At 40.7% G+C, this 18,769-nt stretch overlaps 1 protein-coding gene and 1 pseudogene across 6 annotated transcripts; both read right to left on the bottom strand.

Moving 5' to 3' along the window:
• Positions 1–1,542: 1,542 nt before the first annotated feature.
• LOC115740702 lies at positions 1,543–4,023 on the bottom strand (annotated as a pseudogene).
• Positions 4,024–6,680: 2,657 nt separating this feature from the next.
• On the bottom strand, positions 6,681–17,971 carry LOC115740701. 6 transcript variants are annotated; one of them, XM_048276987.1, is made up of 20 exons: positions 17,668–17,965; positions 16,779–16,876; positions 16,231–16,550; positions 15,693–15,878; positions 15,530–15,613; positions 14,868–14,927; positions 14,460–14,504; positions 13,131–13,327; positions 12,165–12,638; positions 11,672–11,798; positions 11,379–11,576; positions 11,136–11,225; positions 10,384–10,446; positions 9,972–10,046; positions 9,807–9,857; positions 9,141–9,218; positions 8,462–8,596; positions 7,675–7,782; positions 7,295–7,360; positions 6,681–7,115 (listed from the first exon to the last, which is right to left on the bottom strand). In XM_048276987.1, exons 3-20 carry the CDS (start codon positions 16,537–16,539, stop codon positions 7,047–7,049), a joined length of 2,415 nt encoding a protein of 804 aa, XP_048132944.1. In that variant the 5' UTR covers positions 16,540–16,550; positions 16,779–16,876; positions 17,668–17,965; the 3' UTR covers positions 6,681–7,046. The 6 variants fall into 6 exon arrangements, with proteins under 6 accessions (XP_048132944.1, XP_030530121.1, XP_048132945.1 ...); XM_030674261.2 differs by lacking the exon at positions 16,779–16,876 and having other exon boundaries at positions 17,668–17,964; XM_048276988.1 differs by lacking the exon at positions 16,779–16,876 and having other exon boundaries at positions 16,231–16,520; positions 17,668–17,964.
• Between the last annotated feature and the right edge of the window lie 798 nt (positions 17,972–18,769).

Below are 18,769 nucleotides of genomic sequence, written 5' to 3'. Positions count from 1 at the left end.
CAAATTAGAGCTGTCCAGAAAAAACGGAATCTCTCTCTCTCTCTCTCTCTCTCTTCATCCTTTTTGGGCTTGAAACGACTGCGCTTTAACTGAGTGAAGTTGGTGCAGAAATAATAGCAGAAGGCATGAAGGTGTCAGAAGAGGTGGGCAAATGACGAGACTCAGGTGGGTTTCTGGCTTTTGGGGTAGGGGGGATGGGGGGTGGTGAGACTCTGACTCTGAATAAATGGGGAGGGTAGATGAGTCCCTCTAGTCGCCCACTGAATAATGTACGGTCCTCCAACTCTCTGTTCGCGCCTTCTCTTGTTTTCTCTTTTGGCTGAGTATACTTCTCTTTTATGCATCTGCAAATATCACACACAGAATCTGAATTGGACCACAAACTCTCTCTCTGGCTTTTTTTTTTTTTTTTTTTTTGGTGTTTTGAAGTGATGCGACCGGACCAGACCAGACCCACCCCCACCAGAAGGTTCAGAAACGGACAGAGAGAGCCAGAGAGTCAGAGTCAGAGCTCACCAGACAGGTGCACCTTCTTTTAATGCCAAAGCTTCTCCTGTTCCTTTTTCGCCGGTAAAAACAGACGCTTTCATCATGTTGGACCAGTAAATAAGTAGTCCCATTTCCTATTCTGAGACCCTGCTGGTTGCGTCACCATTGTCAGCCATCTCTAATTATCAGGGTGAAGTACGTACGCCCAAGCTGTCTTCCCGAGGTCACAAACCAACATTGGCGTAAGGTGGTGCGAAGCAGCTACAACTTTGTGACGTTTTGTGGTGGAGTGCTAAGATTTTTATGATCACAAGTAGAGAGGATGGCTGGCTGGTGAGGCTTCACTTTTGGAGTTGTCTTGAGTCGGGCACGAAATCTAATTTGGCAAGTCGTATGTAACTGGTAACGTGAGCTTTACCCTGTTTTCGTTTTGCTTTCTTCCTTTCAAATCTCCATTGCGTGATAGACAGAAGGGTCATCCATCCCCGAATTCGTTTGCATTTTCTTCTAAGTGGAAATGTAGCCAGCATTTGTCGAGTGCTTGATTCGATTTAGCGCAAAAGAACAGACCCAACGCGGAAGATTAAGGGCTTTTCTTTGGAACCGGGGCTTTGCATTACATCATTTTCATGTAAAAATTTATCTAAAACTAATAATAAAGATTCAAAATACCAATTAAAAATTGAAAGCTCGGAAGCGAATCATTAATTCATTCTTGTTTTGTGCACAAAAATTGTGAGGCGGTGCCGCGACGCTAACTCAACATGGGTTGCTTCAGATTCAGGAGCACGCTCGAAAATGAACCGAGACCCCCCACGCATGAAAGAGGGACGTCGATGCTGGTGTCCAAAATGCAAATTGCCTTGGGTTGATGACAACAGTGGCGGGCCCCACTCTGCACCAACCAGGATGGGCTGAATCATAAGAACTCAGAAACGACACGACCAAACAATGGGCCCATCTAGGCCTACCGACCATAATTACAAGCTGGTCTTTGTGTTCCCCACTCCGAAAGCAACCGAAACCGATGAAAAATGAGAAGAAACCCAGAAGAGAAGGGAAACTCATGATCTTACAACATGTCACCTCGCCAAGAAACAATCTTGCCATTCTAAAACACCCACCTAAAAAGATCTGATCCATCATAAAAGAAAAAGAAAAAAAAAAAGTGAACGTAGAGAAAGGACCATCAAAAGATTTGGTAACTAAAGCACTGTTCTCGATCTATGAAGCAACGAATATATAACATAACTTTGGAATCAAACTCCCAACTCACCTCTAGCACCACCCAAAAAACAAAGCAAAACAAGAAAAAAGGAAAAGGGAAAAATCACCCAACTTAACTTACAGGAAGAAAATGAAACTCCAAACCGATCTCAGGAGACACCCACACAGTAGCCACAGCTTTCAGATCCCCAGAAACAATATTCCTTTCAGGGCTCAACCATCTGCAATCAAAGATTGAGCTCACTTAGCACAGAGAGAGAGAGAGAGAGAGAGAGAGAGATGCTTTTTGTTTTCTTGAGTGCATGAGAAATGTCGGGCAAGATTGCGACATTCAGCATCTTGTTTTAAATCAAGCATTCAAAGCAAGAACCTGCTTTTAAGCGTGAAAATGAAGTTGATGGAATGTGGCTGACCATAGTTTCTTCTGGAATTGAATGCTGGGAAGTCGTTTGAGGAAGAGGGCATAGATATGGACAGCTTGGTCGTCGACATGGATGAGCTGTTCGATGACTTGTTGTCTTCCACATCGACCCAAGAAGTGTTGTCTCTGCTCTTCATGGGCCCGTCATCGAAGAACCTGTGGATCGTCGTCTGGGGCTCCTCCTCATCTCTCTCCATCTTCATGGGCATCATCAGCTCGCACTTCACGTCTTGCTTGTAGTGCTTCGACACATCCCTCAGGCTCTGAAGCTGCAAGTAGGAGTAGTCGCTCTCCAAGGCCGAGCAACTCCTCTGCTTCGAGGAAGAGCTCATGGTGAGCGGCGTGAGCTGCCAAGAGTCGTCCATGGATGAACCAGAGAAGCTCCTCATGCTCCCACTTGGCTCTGCAAAGAAGGCATGCTCATCCACATGGTTCTCCTTCAGCCCGTAAAGGTACCTGTTTTTCCTTCCCCACATAAGCAAGAGACATACCTCGCCCACATCAGCAACAAATCTTTGAGAAAAATTCCAAATTTTTCAGTTTCACAAGACAAGTAACCTGAAGTCTTGGCTGCTTTGGGAATATGAGCCGGCGTCGAGAAGGAAGTTGGTGGTGGTGCTGTCCTGCGCAGACAAGGCGATGTTCCCAGGAGGCCTTGAAGAAGAGAAGTAATAAGAATGGTGAGGATGGTTGTGGTGGGAATGGTCGGCGCTGGAGAGAGAGGAGAGGGACTGAGGGTTGTTTGTGGCTGGACTGTGAGGGTAATAGGGGCTTTTATTGGAGGGGGCGATTGATGGAATCGGTGTTGGGGTTGGTGAAGCAGATGAGATTGATGACAGAACTTCCACAGGCTTTCTTGAACGGTTCTTGCCTCTGTGCATGTGCCTCTCGCAGTACTTGGAATCTGGGTAGGCCTCTTTAGAGCACCTCCACTTCTTCCCATCTGTTCTTCTGCACCTCCCTGGCTCTGGGTCTATCTTCTTCCCCAGACCCATTTGGAAACAGTTCCATCCCACTGCACCCAGTAACGAGAACACGACCATACCAACAAAAGAAAGAGAACCATCAGTTCTGAGCCAAAAAAGGGACCACAAACAGCAAAAGCCCAAAAAGAAAAAGAAAAAACCCAGAGAAAAAAAAACAGAAGACCAAAAGTTCAAAAGCAAAGATAAAACCGAGGACAAGACAAACAAAAGAAAAGGATTGTTGGTGTTGGAGAGAGAGAGAGAGAGAGAGAGAGTACCATGTTGGGGCTGGTGAGACAGGAACTTGGGAGAGAAAGCGGAGGAGTCAAAGCAGGAGGGGCTTCTCTTGAGGGAGAAGAGGAGGTCAGGAGGGATTGGGATGCCAGAGATGAGGTACTTGTAGATGAGGGCTTGGTGCTCCAGCTCTTGCCATTGTGAGGCTGTGAAGGGGAATCTGCTGCTCATTCCACCACTCATCGTATGCACATACACGATATGCGCAAGCCCACAAACTGAAGGAAGCAAGCAAAAGTTCGAAGAAATACAAAGCAAGAACCAACAAATAAGAGAGAGAGAGAAGAGAGAGAGAGAGAGAGAGAGAGAGATCAGTTTTTGGGCTTTGGAGGAAGGGAGTAGAGTAGGTATATTTATTTCAGGGACCATTGGGCTGCAGAATCTTCTGTACATGGATAAAACTCATGGTTCTGATTACAGTGCTGCAACATCTCTCTTTTTCTCTCTCTTCCCTGTGCAAGTGACTTATTAACGTTTCGGTGTGTGTGAGAGAGAGAGTCTGTGCACATATTATGACTGCAACATCTCTGCAGCTCCTGGTCCTGCAGCTAAGCTGCCTCTGTGGCAGCTCTTGTCTCTGACATCTCTCTACAGAAATCCATAAACTAAAACACTATGTGCGTGTGAGAGAGAGAAAGAGAGAGAGAGAGCTCAAGCCAAAAAAAAAAAAGAGAGACCTTACTAATTCTTGCTTCAGAAATTATTACTCTTTTAGTATCTAAATGACACGTACTAAACAAGGGCCTGTTGTCTGAAGGCACTCCTTAACAGAATTCAAACATATATCAATGCTTAATTAAGAGTCTGTTGAATCGTTTTATGCAGTGATTATTGTATAGGAAAAAAAAAGTATGTCTTAAGCCGAAAAAACAAAAGAGAAAGGCTGTCTGGGGGGAGTGAAAATATTATATGAGTTGGTGCCCGAAGCAAATGCACAGACTGAGAAAAGATTGTACGGGTGGTTGACAGCTTTTACTGCTACTAACTCTTTTACTTTTCTTCCATCTTTTTCCTTCTTCATTTTCTTTAATTTTTGTTCTCTTTTTTGGGCATGTTCCTTTTTCACTTCCCACACCCACAAACACAAGTGGGCAGCAAAAACCCCACTTACGTTTTGACCTTTTTCAATTTGGGAAACTTAGAAAAGGATATATGCAGTGTCTGGCCCCTTCTTCTGCTTTCTGATAAAAGAGTCATGAAACTTAGGAAGGGGGAAGGGAAATGGGTTTTTTGTGTTTCAATGATGTTCCTGCTTCATCACCATCTTGGACAGGCTAGGGGGAGTCATCATTGTTTAGCAGGCTTTAGGAAAAGAAGATCAATCAAGGAATTGGGTTTTTTGAGGATTTCTTCAGGGTCGTGTGACAAACACCCTTGCAAAGGTTGGGTTTTAGTGGATTAATGGTCCTTTTCTAATTTGATACAAGGCACAAAAAATTTCCTCTTACCTATCTAAGCCAACAGATCGCTCCTTATGTAAATCTCGCTTCATTGTATCACTTGAAATAAACCCACAAAAAAAAATGACTCTGATAATGAGTTCAAAAGTGTCTCGGAGCGGACCAATGATGTAGTGTAGAGCAGTCAACAAATCTAATATCATCAATTGAAAAGTTTTTTTTTTTTTCGATCGATGGTAAGTTAATAGGTGGAGATTGTCAACTTAATTCAGTTCAAAAGAAGAAAAAGAAGGTGGATAAAGGCGCTCGTTGTAACAAACCATTACGGGATTGATGTGCCAACACACGCAAACTCGTTGTTGGCCATTGCATTGTCTAACATCTTTTTTGTTAGGTCGTATATTTTCGGTTTGACTTTCTATTTCCTACTCGAGTTTTCACAACACTTAAATTAAAATTAGCTTTTTTTTTTTTTTTTCTGAATTGCTACATTGTTCCAAAAAAGAATGAGTGACACCCGACATTTTTCAGGTGGTGATGATTCATGCACAAGTTCAAGAGCCTTAAATTATATATTTGCATGGAATTCATTGATGGGGGGAAGCAACGCAATATCATTTCATGACTTTATGGTTAGTCCATTCCCCACTACTAAGCATTCAACCTAAGATTCTTGGTTAATGGGCATGTAATATGTTGTTGACATTTTCAGACATTCAACAGCTTTGAGAGCCCAAAGAAAAAAAAAAAAAGTGAAGCGAGAGGGCTTAAATTGAATTTTATTTTATTTTTTTGGTTGGAGAGGGGGTGTGGGGTGTGTGTGTTAAGAGGGTTTGAATGCATTCAATGGCCCTTTGGAGGGCAATGCTTAGAATGTAAGGTTGGGACAAAGTTCAAAGAGAGAACAGAGAAGAAGCAGGGCACTGGGTCTCCTCTCATGGCAGGCTCAAACACATGCAATTTCACCTTTTCATGGTACAAAGTACCCACTATGACCCACCATCTGGCCTTTCCTTTCGACACCCAGAACAGCAAAACCCCAAAGTAAATTCTTCCAACGCAGTGAAGCTCATCATGGGACCAGAGACATTATTTTCGTGTCCCCGATTGCCTTGGCTTGTATTTGTGCTTCCGTAATACATGCGTAGTATGCGCAATCATAAGCATAAGACATTAGATACGATATCGGATCGTTCCCCGTCTCTTATACGATTCCCGATGGACTAAGCCCGAAGCCTTTCGACCAAGTTCCCAGAATGACCATCTCTAGCGAAAATTGCAGAGACGTTGGAAGAGAGACTGTGGGGCTACATAATTCTGATCCAGGTGAGCAAAACCGAACATTTCCGAGTCTGCCGAACCAAACTCAATCTAATCAGTCTCGGACAGTTACCAGTCAACTCGCCTCACATGATCGCGGACTTAGAACTTTCAACATTTCTTTTGTTTATGAGGAGCAATAACTCTCTTCTGCCCCCATGATCCACTGTTCTTTAGCTTTCCAAACCTAGTAAATAAAAAATCAGCGACCCTAAGAACAGTAGATCAATCTCATTCGTAAATATATAATGACTTTTAATTCCAAATGAATTGGAAAAGAAGACACAGAAAAACCCAGTGAAGATTCTGAAACTGAAAGTACCCAATATTAGAAAGTCGCACTGATCAACTCGGTCAACATCTGACTTCAGGATTCACAATAAATACAGGGGTCCTTATGATTAAATCTGCAGAATTCTCAAAAAAGCAACCCGTATAAACTTCATTGAAAAGAAAAAAAAGAAAGAGTTCTTGCAGATTGCGGAGTCTTTGCCACACATCCTACATATCTACCCGATCTCCACTTCGGTTGCTCTTAACATTTGAAGCATCTATTCACAGAAGTTTTTAAGTTTGGAACTCCAAATTTGCACGCTGGAAAAACTCTAGAGAAAGGAATTACTTGATCCCTCCAGATCATCAAAGATAAACGCGGCTTTTAACGAGAACGTCGACTACTCATTCACGCCGGATTGCTGCAACCTTATCACCGGACATGGAATAATGTGATCTGACGCTAGTACATGCTTGTACATATTCATATATTTCTTTGCAGCCCGTGAGGCTGAACATCTCAAAGGAAGAAGAAAATAATGAGAGCATAGACAAACACACACTTCTCAACTAGCTCAACAAACACACGTCTCAACTAGCTCTCGAGGTTGCCCTAGGCATTCTACATTTAATGGCCCGGCAACGTGCATGGAAGCACTAGTCCTTCTGGAAGAAAGAAAGAACGAGATCTGTATGTACAGAGAAGAGCTGTGTGTCCACGAAAAGCTGTAAACGGCACAAAAAAGGATGAAAGCCGAACATCAGATGGTTCGCGCATGAAACATGTAATAGTGCAAGGATAAAGTTGGCCAGTTACATCGTTGTTGCTGTAAATATCACAAGACTGAAAAACTGCATTAATTATCCCAATTAGCATAAACAAGTCGAGAAACTCAGAAACACACCTTCATAAATGGTCGATCGCGATAAGGGAAAGAGTCAATAAAACTTTCCTTAAGAAGCAAGGATACCTACAAATTTAAGGAGAAATCCAAGGTCAATATCGACACATAGCCCTTACTTTTCAAGGTTTTCTTTGAACCTCATCCTGTTTCAACCAAAAAAAAAAAAAACCCCTCCTGTTAGACAAGGTCGACCCCTCTTCTAAGAAGGTCGACCACTATTATGTTAAGAGTACGAGATTGAGGGGTTGAACCCCACTTCTGACAGCATATAGAACGAAGTAGTGTGTGAATCATCATTCTCAACAAGTGGCCAAAAAAGAAAAAAAAAATTGCACTAGTGAGAGTTTCTAAACATTCAAAGCTGGAAAAAAGACACTAACCTTGTCGTCGTTGGACTGCACATTTGTAATTGTGTGTGAGCGTAAATTAGAGCAAAGTGAATCCAGATAAGATCGTAACACCGACAAGAAACCTTTCGCTGCTTCAATCTACAAGTGACAAATATACACAGGGAGACAACAATTACCATAACGATTAAAAGTATTCCATGGACAAATAAGGCAGTTGCAAGATACACAATTGCTGAGATTTTCAAGCCATGACACAAAATCATATGCTGAAGACTTCAGGGGAATATCAAGGTCCACAACACTTGGTGAATCTTCAAAAACTTATGAGGACATAATTAACTGGAAAGCAAAATGACAGCTTAACAGCGATAGCCATGTCAAAGAGAGAGAGACCATTGCATGTAGTCATGGACTCGAAGTGGTGGATAGGGTGTTGAAACAATACAAGGATCCACAAGACCAGAAAATGTTTTCGACGATGAATGAATAGCAAAAAGAATTCAAACTTCAGATAGGTAGATCCAAAAGTTTTATTCGCTCTACCACAGCGGAAATAGCCCAATGACATTGCTTTATGTTTTACTATATACTCCACTTACCCTGAAAATTGAAACCAGCTTTTAATTCATAAGAGACGATGTTCTGATGTATTTCAAAAGATGATAACATGCAGAAAGCTTTTTACGATCGTGTAATAATAGCAAACATGATACGTGTTATCTTGCAAAGATTTACAAGCTGTACGTATAGAACTGATGCAAATTTCCTCACTCATGCATGCCCGCTTATGGAGGTGAAAATTTCAAGGAGAGCACACCTGCACGTCTGTGCATTCGTACATTGGCCTCTTCCTCCCCAAAAAACTCTCTCCCACTAGCCTCGCATGATATGGACCTAAGGATGAAAATAACTCCTTGTGCTTGGGTAGCTGCGGAATTGAAGGTGACTTCACCTAAAACATAAATTGAACAAACTATAAACGGTGAAATGATATGGCCTCAAAAAATAAAACCACAAAATTTAACCGAAACATTGGATCAGAAGAACAGAAGCAAGTTGCATGCAGAGAGGCTATAAGAGCAGTTACGTGATGCACCGATGTACAAACAAAAAACCCACACAGCAATTCTCCCTGCCCTTTCAAATCACATGAGTTCTCACATTGTCGAGGAGTAAAAGAAGCAGTTAAAGCCCCACTTAGTACCTACTGTAGATAGAAAAAAACCGCACATATATGAACCACCCCAAAGCAGGCTATACTTTATTAAAACCAAATGCAAAGCTATTAGTTTTTTGGAGCCAATCGAAGTGTAACGAACAAGCCCTAATGTACATCAGCAATTATATACATGTAGTCACTTTTCTATTGAACTTGTGAACTCTGCCGAAGGTAATTCTACAACCATAAGCTAGTTCTCCATAAAGTATCCATTTCAACAGGATCGCATGCAATCATTCAGTTAGCGACAAATCCAATTGCGTGGGAAGATCTCTACCTGATTCTTGTTAGCATCAACCAGAACGACATTGGCAATTTTCGACTGAACATCAGATGTTTTGTTCTTTACGCCAACCTACAAATGGCAGTCCCAGTGTCAAATAAGAAATCAGGAAGAATATTAACATAAAGAAGAATACAAAAGGCAGATAGAAGGTTAGGCAGGTCAATCAATCTCAACAATGATCAAATACTTATAAGAAGAATATAAAAGGCAGAAAAAAGGTTAGGCAGGTCAATCAAACTCAACAATGATCAAATACTTATAAGAAGAATATAAAAGGCAGAAAAAAGGTTAGGCAGGTCAATCAAACTCAACAATGATCAAATACTTATGTCTTCCTGCATGGAGTTGACGTATGTGGAAATCAAGACTATGAATTTTGCTCAAGTAATAGCTGCAATAGAGCAAATTCTAATGCAAAAGGAGTTTTAGCCGCACATCCACTATATCCAACTTAAAAGAGAACTGTTTGAAACATTTTTCCTGTTTCTATCTTGTTTCCCTTCGGTGCAATTCAGTTCATCGGTATAAGAATTAGACACCAGAAAGTCACAGACAATGGATCTATTGCAAACGACAATATAGCAAGCATCACCAAGACCATGTTCATATATTACTCCTCTAACAGTAATGATTACTTGCCAAAAAAAAAATACTTACTATATAAGGGACGGGAGCATCCAAAAATTCCAACATGTCATTTGGTAAAACCTGGAGTTTTCTCATCCAATTAGAAGATAAAGGGAAGAAAAAATTCTGATGATTGTTTTTTAAAAAAAAGAGAAGACAAAAAAAAAAACTAATGACAATTTAAGAACCCCATACCGGCATCAAAAGGCTCTGCCACTGGTAGGGACGAATGAGAGGGATCACTGACAAGACCAATGCAGATAAAATCCCCTGCACATTGCATAAACGAAACTATAAATAGAACTTACAATTAGCACCTCTATAAAGCAAATGAAAGTATTGTCTTACAAAAAGTGTTACTCCGACAGTTTGGCAATTAAATATCCTAACACTGTTGCTTACTTTTAGATGCCGTTTCATACAGATACAAATTTGCAATCTCTCTATTATAAGACAAGGGCCTCGCAAATCCGGCCCAATCGGAAATGAAGGAAAAAAATACTGGGAGGAACCATATTCACGTAGGTGGAAAAGCTAGCCTGACAAAGAGATCTTCAAAGTAAGAACTATGAGACCAAGAACCATTCACACATGGCCTTGGACATACCAAATTGGAGCAAACAACCACAATCTGCTTCTCCAGAAGTGCTCCAGCAAACAAAGTTAGCACCTGCAGAACAAGCAAATAATCAGTTCTCAGACTTCCCACTTTGAGATCATAAGCAAATGATCAGTTCTCAGACTTCCTATTTTGAGGTCATACTGGACAAGTGTTTCAACTATATTAACAGTAGCTGATGCAGAATATGACTTGAACACCAAATATTTTGATCGTATACTACAAGACCAAGAGTAGATGATGCATACAAGAATATTATTCCCACTGATGTGCATTGGACCCTTTCATTCTCCTTGTCATAGTAAAAAGAAACTCGTATGGATTCTAGTAGTAACTTCTTCCTTGTAATATGACTATGTCAGCTATGAGAAGACTGCACGAAGAAGCAAAGCAGGCAAAGATAGGCTCAAAATTTGCTATTTATACTCCAAAAGTATTCAGTCACAGCTTTTTCTTCAGCACAAGTTTGTGCACGTCAATTCTCAAATTAACATGGAGTCATGGTTAGATGGATGCAGCAACAAGCGTACATACACATATAAATGTGCATGTACATGGACACACGTAAATCTATGGTTAGATGAATACACCAAACGTGCATACATAAACGTAGACATCAACTCTCCTGTGTGTAGGACAGTGTGTGTTATCTATCATGTAAAAGCGGAAATGCATGTGCAGCGAAAATCTGTATGTGTGCTGGAAAAACCTATGCAATAATAAAAGAGAAAAATACTTACATTCTCAAGTCGCAGTGAGCCACATATGCAAGCAATGGTCCATATTGATAATGCAGTTGCTTCCTCCTCCACCAAGAGGGCATTGTGTGCCTGAACTAGGCCAACAATTTAGATTTAAATGGCCTACTATGTTGAAAATAGCAAAAAACCCGGCTAAACAAGCTAGGAACCACATCCCACAATTTAATGTAGTATTGCAATGAATTCACACAAAACCAGAAAATTTCTACAAAAACAATATACCTCTGCTAGTTCCAGACTTGTATTACATGATCTCAAATCAATAGTGGAACCAGCTATCCTTAGTACCGTTTCATTTGGCCGATGGTATTCTATAGGATGAAGGTGTTCCAATGGGTGAAACCTAATTGTTGAACCCCTTGCAGGGCAACGTAACTTGTAGTACTCACAAACAATCTGTAATAATCCATAGCTGTTTGCCTGGAAAAATTGGGAAACAGATTCAAATAGCAACACATGTTGTTGGAGTAGAACATTTGCATTGGATACATGACAAGGACATGGACTATTCAAACCTTAGCCCATTCAAGAATATCGGTGTGGTCACTTGTATCTTCCTGGCCAGATATGGATGCTTCTTCTGTCTCTGTATCATCAATATCACTTCTAAAGTTCCTATCATCAATTGGAGAGCCCTGGAAGCTGTAGTGAATCGTTTAGATCGCATTGCGGAAGTAGCACAAAATGTCATTCTAATTACAAATGTGCCACAAGAATAAATAAGTATCTGGCCATAAGGAAAGATGAATTAAGAATTAAATGGAAGGACGAGAAGCTTTAAGCAGAAACGAATGTAAAAGAATTTGTAAAAGCCCACAAAGGTCAGATCAAGGGATTCAACACCAAGGCAACAGGAGATGACACCACTGTGCATGTGCACAACACACAGAAATAACTTCGGATATCTGACTAGGTCAAGATCATGCAGAATAAATAATCCAATCTTCACCGAAATACAAGTACAGCATCAAAGTCTAAAAGAGATCATGGGATTCAATAATCATCTACCTGGAAGAAGATTCCGAGCTTTCATAATGATAATAACGCAGAAGTGGCAGCACAGAACTTGGCAAACGCTTCTCAGGTGTTTGTTTGTTAGTCACAAAATCGTCAGCATATGCATCACAACTTTCAGCGGCAATTGCAGTAGCTTCCTTTCTGGTTATAGTTTCCTCGGCTTCATTTTCTGTTGTAATCACCTTATCATCACTTGCTTTACTTGGCAAGCTAGATTCTGCTTCATGAATTCGACACTCAATGTGGTTTACATTACCACTCACTATTTCAGGATCAGAATTTCCAAAACCCAATTCAGAAGGCCCAGAAGTTTCATTTATCATGTCCTCTGCATCTCCATGCTTAAGTGACATGGCATCTAACTTTTCCTCTGGATATCCTTCTTCTTTATTACCTTCTGAATATTCCATAGTTAAGTCGACAATACCTTTTGTCAACCGTTCCAACCTTTCTTCCGTGAAGATGCTACAGGAATATTAAGAATGGCATGATAAGCACTCATAAGCCACATAGCATAGACAATCAAGTTTCATAGATTGATCAGACCAGCAATCAAGTTAAAGATTTTCTATCAAGTTTCGTTCACTAGTGGTTTATGATGAAACAAAGCATCTGTTATTCAGTTTGATAATATGCTCACAATAAACCGAACACTCATGCTCAAATAAATTTAATCTGTTCCAGTCTTGAACCAACCCAGTTAACACCATCATGCAATTGCTTCAGCAATACAAAGGCCCGAAATCTTCAATACAACAATCCTTTGACTTTGATTTGAAGCTCCTGATATCTTTTGTTGATCCTTCCAGTAATTTGTGAACGCATTTTTACAATTAAGCCTATCGGGCATATAATCTCCAACAAGAGCAAGTTCGACATAACAATCCTATTGTTTGTACATTATCCACATGATATACATCTACTGAAAGGCTAATGACGCGTCACATGTAAAAGTACCTATTTAAAACTCGAAAATGCAACTCAAAAAATGGAAGTCTTGAGAGAATGCAATAACATCTGCGCGTGGTTAATATATGACGGCTCAACGAAGGGCGTAATTGTTTATCCGATATCATTGAAATCAATCCAGATGGTCGCTGCAACAACTCGTCCACCAGCACACAGCAACCATACATAGTTGAATCATCAGCTACCTAAAGGACAAAATCATGTGTGAGTGCAGCATATACTAGACATAAATCAAAGTGGAACTACAAAAGTGGCAACACAGCAACCAATGGCCCAGTACCAATGGTACTGGAAGGCACAATCAATCAAATAGACAACATTGCCCATAAGCTTTATCATGTAAACTATCTACATCATACTTAATAACAGAAACCATCTGGTTAAACCTCTCCGTTTGCTCCACTTTCATCAATTTAGGGGGCTGCCTTAAAACTGCTTTCCTCTCCCACAGTCGTGCTATTTAGCTCCACTCCAACTCCTCGCAGTGATTTTCTCTCACGAGCAGCACAATAAGGAATGGCAAGAGATTGATGCTATCTAAGACAATTGTGCATGGAAACAGTCGAACCTAATTTCAGAGCGATTGCAATGTTGAAAAATCTTATTGTAGGCTTATGAAGGTTGAAGTGCCTACATATCAAACTCCAACATATGATAACTGAAAAAACAAATAAAGCACAAACTAGAAGCTAGAACCCCAAAGCAAAGCTTGAGTGTTCCTCAATCCCAGTATTAAGCTGGTCAAAGACTCAGTATCTCAGCCAAAAAACATTTAATTTCAAACAATTAACCAAAGCCTCCCCCAGCAGAAAATTGCACAATAATCCAGCAAGTAGAAGGCATCCTAGACTGGAATTATAGAGGATTGCCATTATATTCTGCTACCAGAAAAGCTCTGCCTGTTCTTTTCACATTATATAAGCGACCACTTCTGCAAAAAGTGAAATAAATTCCAGGATTTGACAAACTTCAAAGCAAATTATCAACTCAATACTGCGCCTCACGGATGCAATACCAGAATGGCTACACAAGAAGAAATCATTGAAAGGATTTAAGCACCAACACCAACCTTCTGGGAAAGATAACAACTTCTGCAACTAAAGATTTCATTGATGAGCTAATGGTAGTGGCCATATGATTCTCACTGAATGCACTATGAATATTCTGTATGTTAAGTTGAATATTCATGTACAAATTGAGTAATATGACTTCCAAATGAGCAAAGTAAACAGAGAATTCGTAACTTATTTTATCATCAGTGATGATTCTGATGACTCGGAAGATATATGCAATGAGCCATTGGAGAAAATAGTTTACCTGTAAGCGGAACACAAATGACAGATCACTTTGTTTCAAGTGTTCCTGTATGAAAAATCACTGCTAGTCAGGAGAGATACTGAAAGGACAAATTGACATGTAACACACAGAAAGATATAATCATAGCACCATGCAGTAAAATTTTCCTAAGAAATAAATTAACAACTGTAGCCCAGAGGCTGTTATATGGAGATAAAAGTTGCCCAGCAAATATGCAATTCATCGAGGGCTCTAAGTTATACACCTCAGATAAGAACACAACAAAGGAATACATCATCAGTCTCTTCAGCTGAGCAAAGGGCTCCTTATATGATTAATTTAAACAATATGGCAGGACATGAGCATGACTTTGTCCATGCAAAGAACTCTTACATGATAACATGAAAGTGAGGGATGCAGCAGTAGTACCTGTCCAAGAAGTATTTCATTCAATTCACTCATGCTAGGAGTTCTCTCGACAGCATTAACCTACATCATATCAAAGAACTATCACAAGCTGGTCTGCTCTGCGTCTGTCCTTAGTATAGTAAAATAACAGTCTTAAGAAATACCAAGGCCCAAACAGCATATGCAAGTATTCCACACTAAAACATTGAAATAAAGGGGAAGTTGCAATATCTTCCTTCAAATTCCAAGCAGTTGAGAACTTTGAAAGTTCAGATTTTCACAAACTGAGAGGGGAATTGTCTATGAATTTTGCAGCTTCAGATTCCCACAGAGTAGTTCAAAGGTTAGCAACCTTTTCTAAGACTAATTAGGATTACCCCTGAAGTGGCAAAAGTGGCAGACTAGGCCAACTTCTTTCCATCTCATAAACCTGTACCAGGAACAGTTCACACTGGTTTGATCCTATTATTGGTTGGTTGAAGACTATCCTCGTCAAAGTGGTCAATAAAGAAGCCAGTCAATAGAAATCCAAATAAGCCACAAGTTGAAAACGAACACTTGATAATCAACAAGGAAAGAGAATAGAAAGTCAATGTCCCACTGATTAAGGAAAAAAAAAAAGGAGGAAGGGAGAAAAGGAACTTTCCCATATCAGCAAAAGAAACATCAAAAATAAATCTTACCTCTACACCTCCAGGGAAGCAAAAGGAAAGAAGATCCTTGTATTTGAGTGGTAGCGGCTTTTCTGGAGGGTAGACAAATAAAACCTAAAAAAGACAATTCATGTCAAACATTGGTTGCATGTGTTTAGGAGACGCATTAGAGAATCAAGTTGAGGAGGGGAACCTGAGGTTCAATGTTTGGCTCTACACGAGATTGATGACCGCTTAAACTATTTCGTAGTTTCCCAGTACCTTCAAATTTTCTTGCAACGTATCTCTTTTGGAGAGCCTGAGTGTCACAGTTAGGATGAAGGCCAACAACCACCATGCTCTCAAAGAGCCTCGATGGCTCTCTTATGGACCTATGGTCCTGCACAGTTAACAGCATGAACACCACGATATGCAATGAAAGAGCTGCTTATAGTTTATGTGCTACTTGAACACATACAGATCAAATATTAATGCGAAGCCAAATCTCAGCCTTAGCTGCATCTAATATTCTAATGCCATTCAGCAAGCACAATGACATAGAACACGACTTAAGGCAAAGGATTGACACTTACAAATGAGAGAGAGAGAGAGAGAGTGAGTGACATAGAACACGACTTAAGGCAAAGGAACAACACTTTAACACATCAGAGAGAGAGAAAGACCGAGACAGAGACAGAGACAGACACAGAGACAGACAGAGACAGAGGAATTTGCTGCCCAGAAGAGCATACCAAGTACTGCAACTGACAGCTTGCCCATTGTCGCTTTTGGCTTGTTAGAACTTCTGGGTTGTAAGTCGCATATTTCACCTCAGGTGGAGTTGAAAATCCTTTTAACACCCGTGAAACATGCCGTTGTATTTTCTGAAGTTGGCTGCTGCTATCGTCTTTGGATGAATAGACAACAGATGGCCGTGGGGAATGAGCTGCGGTGGCAGCAGCAGCTGCTGCCGCAACAGCTCTAGCTATGTCTTCTGTGGTTTGCATGAAAAATGAAGCACTCCACCCTGGACTACCTGAATCTTCATCTCTTGCCATCATCAGAATTTCTCCTAAGAGAACATTCAATATTAACAGCTAGAGAGGTCAAAATGAACAAGACCACTACAGACTCCAACTTTCTGAATTTACAGAGAGGAAATAATTCCTGAACAATAACCAGTGTATATAAGTAATTGAATGATCATTGGGTGGATCAACAGGTTACGGTTTTCAAGAAATGCTGCCAGAGAATGATGGAATTAAGGGCAAGTATGGCGTACAAAAGGTCTCTATCATACATAGGAAGTAGCATCAAAACTTCTCGAAATCCCTTTACTACCAACTGATTTCAATGTGCATCAAATTTCAAAAGCCCATCTAATAGATGAGTTTACTCCTTAAAAAAGCAACGGAAAGTAGAATCTCATCAAAAAAGAAAAAGATCGACAGAAACAATTTTCAACACCCGGATCAGCACACTGAGAAAGCAGTTGCCGCTCCTCTCCAAAATTTCTAGATATTTCATTCATTTCATGAAAATTTGCACTCGAAAGTAAACAAACATCGAGAAATAACAGGACCAGAACACCTAATTCTCTTACTGTCTTTCAGCTTGCAATCTTAGTTCAGGCTTCAGGGACTATCATATTACTCTGTTCACAGCCCACCAATTACATGCCGTATTCCATTAAAAGAAATGAATGATGCCCAACCAATAGTAGAGAAAGAAACAAAAGCACACAACAAATGGGTGTTTCCAAAGGATCAGCCACCCTCTAAACAGCACAGTGAAGATTCCAATTCACGAAACGGAACAATCAATCTAAAGATGAGCATACGCGAGAAAGAAAATCTTCCTACACGATCGAAACAAGCTCTTGAAATAAGCTCGCGAGGAAAGTAATCGAGCTTTCAAGGGAAAAAAAGATAAAGGAAAAAAGCTCAGAAACTCCGTCCCCCTCGCGAGCATCGACCATCCGCAGAACATGGGAATTGACAAACGACTCGCAAGAACAACAATTCAAGCGCATGATAAGAAGCTACCAACGAAAAAGGGAACATCTGAAAAGCCAAAAAAAAAAAAAAAAGCAGCTTAGTCATGAAAGAACAGACGGAAACGAAATAGAAATGAATTCCATTGATCTTCCAAAGCTGAACCGAAATCGATCGCGGGCACAGGAATTTTACCTTCGGAGGAAGCGGCGATGATCGAGAGACCGAAACGGGTAGTGAGAGAGGGAGAGGGAGCGCTTAGGCGGCCATAACCAAGAAGAAGAAGAGGGCACTTAGCTTCGGCGAGAGAGCGAGAGGTGGAGACAAGAAAGATTTTATTGACCAATTTTTATTCACACCCAAAAAAAAAAAATGACACCTTTTTGATAAATGCTATTGCTGGGGTACTTTAATGGAGGTCTCTCAGCATCGGAGAGGATGACGAACAAGGAGAGACTTCGTGTGCTCCGAATGACGAAACATGCGAATGTGGGTCAAAGGTAGACAGCGGGGGAGAGGCCGGTCTGGTTCGCCTGCTCGCGAGCCAAATTGTGGCAGAGGAGGAGATTGGATTGTCCTTCTAATCTTAATATCGACCATTAGCAGACTTCATTATACTTAATTAGTTAATTAATTAAGGTTCCAGATAGATAGAAGGTTGACTCTTTGATTCTCGTTCACAGTCATTTGGATGGAAAATTCAAAGTTGGAAGGGTTGAATTGAACGTTGTTGGAGGGTTAAAACTAGTTTTCCATCTCCTAACTCTTGCAATTTCATCCCATTGAATCCTCCATTTTTCTTATTAATACAGTTCTCGACTCACGGAAGTGTTTCCGTTTTTTTTTTTTTTGTTGGAGAAGTGTTTTCGTTTACCGATAGAAAACAGAACATTTTTAAAACAAAATGAAGGATTAAAATAATAAGAAACAATGTAAGAGGTGACCTCGCTCTAGAGGTGGCCGGTTCCTAAGCCCAATAACTCTCTTTCTCGGGCCTTCTCCCTTTTTTTTTTTTTTTTTAACGGGTCGGAACCGTAACCGGCCCTTGAAGGCCGGTTCCAGTTCCGGGCTCCGGTTTAATATTGGCCATGTCTACCTTGCTCCTCCACCGTTGGGAATCACTAAAAACCCTTTTCAGATTGAGGTACACTAGCCTCTGGCCGATCATTGACGAGAGCTGTCGTAGAGGCAAGGCAGAGAGCTGGAAGATGGCGAGGGTTCAGTTCGTTGGCCGGCCAACTAACCCTCGCTAATGATGGAGAGGCGGTATCCACTCCTCCCCTCTGACCACCTCCTT

Source organism: Rhodamnia argentea, chromosome 4 (genome assembly GCF_020921035.1).
Source record: "Rhodamnia argentea isolate NSW1041297 chromosome 4, ASM2092103v1, whole genome shotgun sequence".
Lineage (NCBI taxonomy): Eukaryota > Viridiplantae > Streptophyta > Magnoliopsida > Myrtales > Myrtaceae > Rhodamnia > Rhodamnia argentea.
Note: the sequence above shows the minus strand (reverse complement) of the source record. Positions and strands in the feature narration are given on the sequence as shown.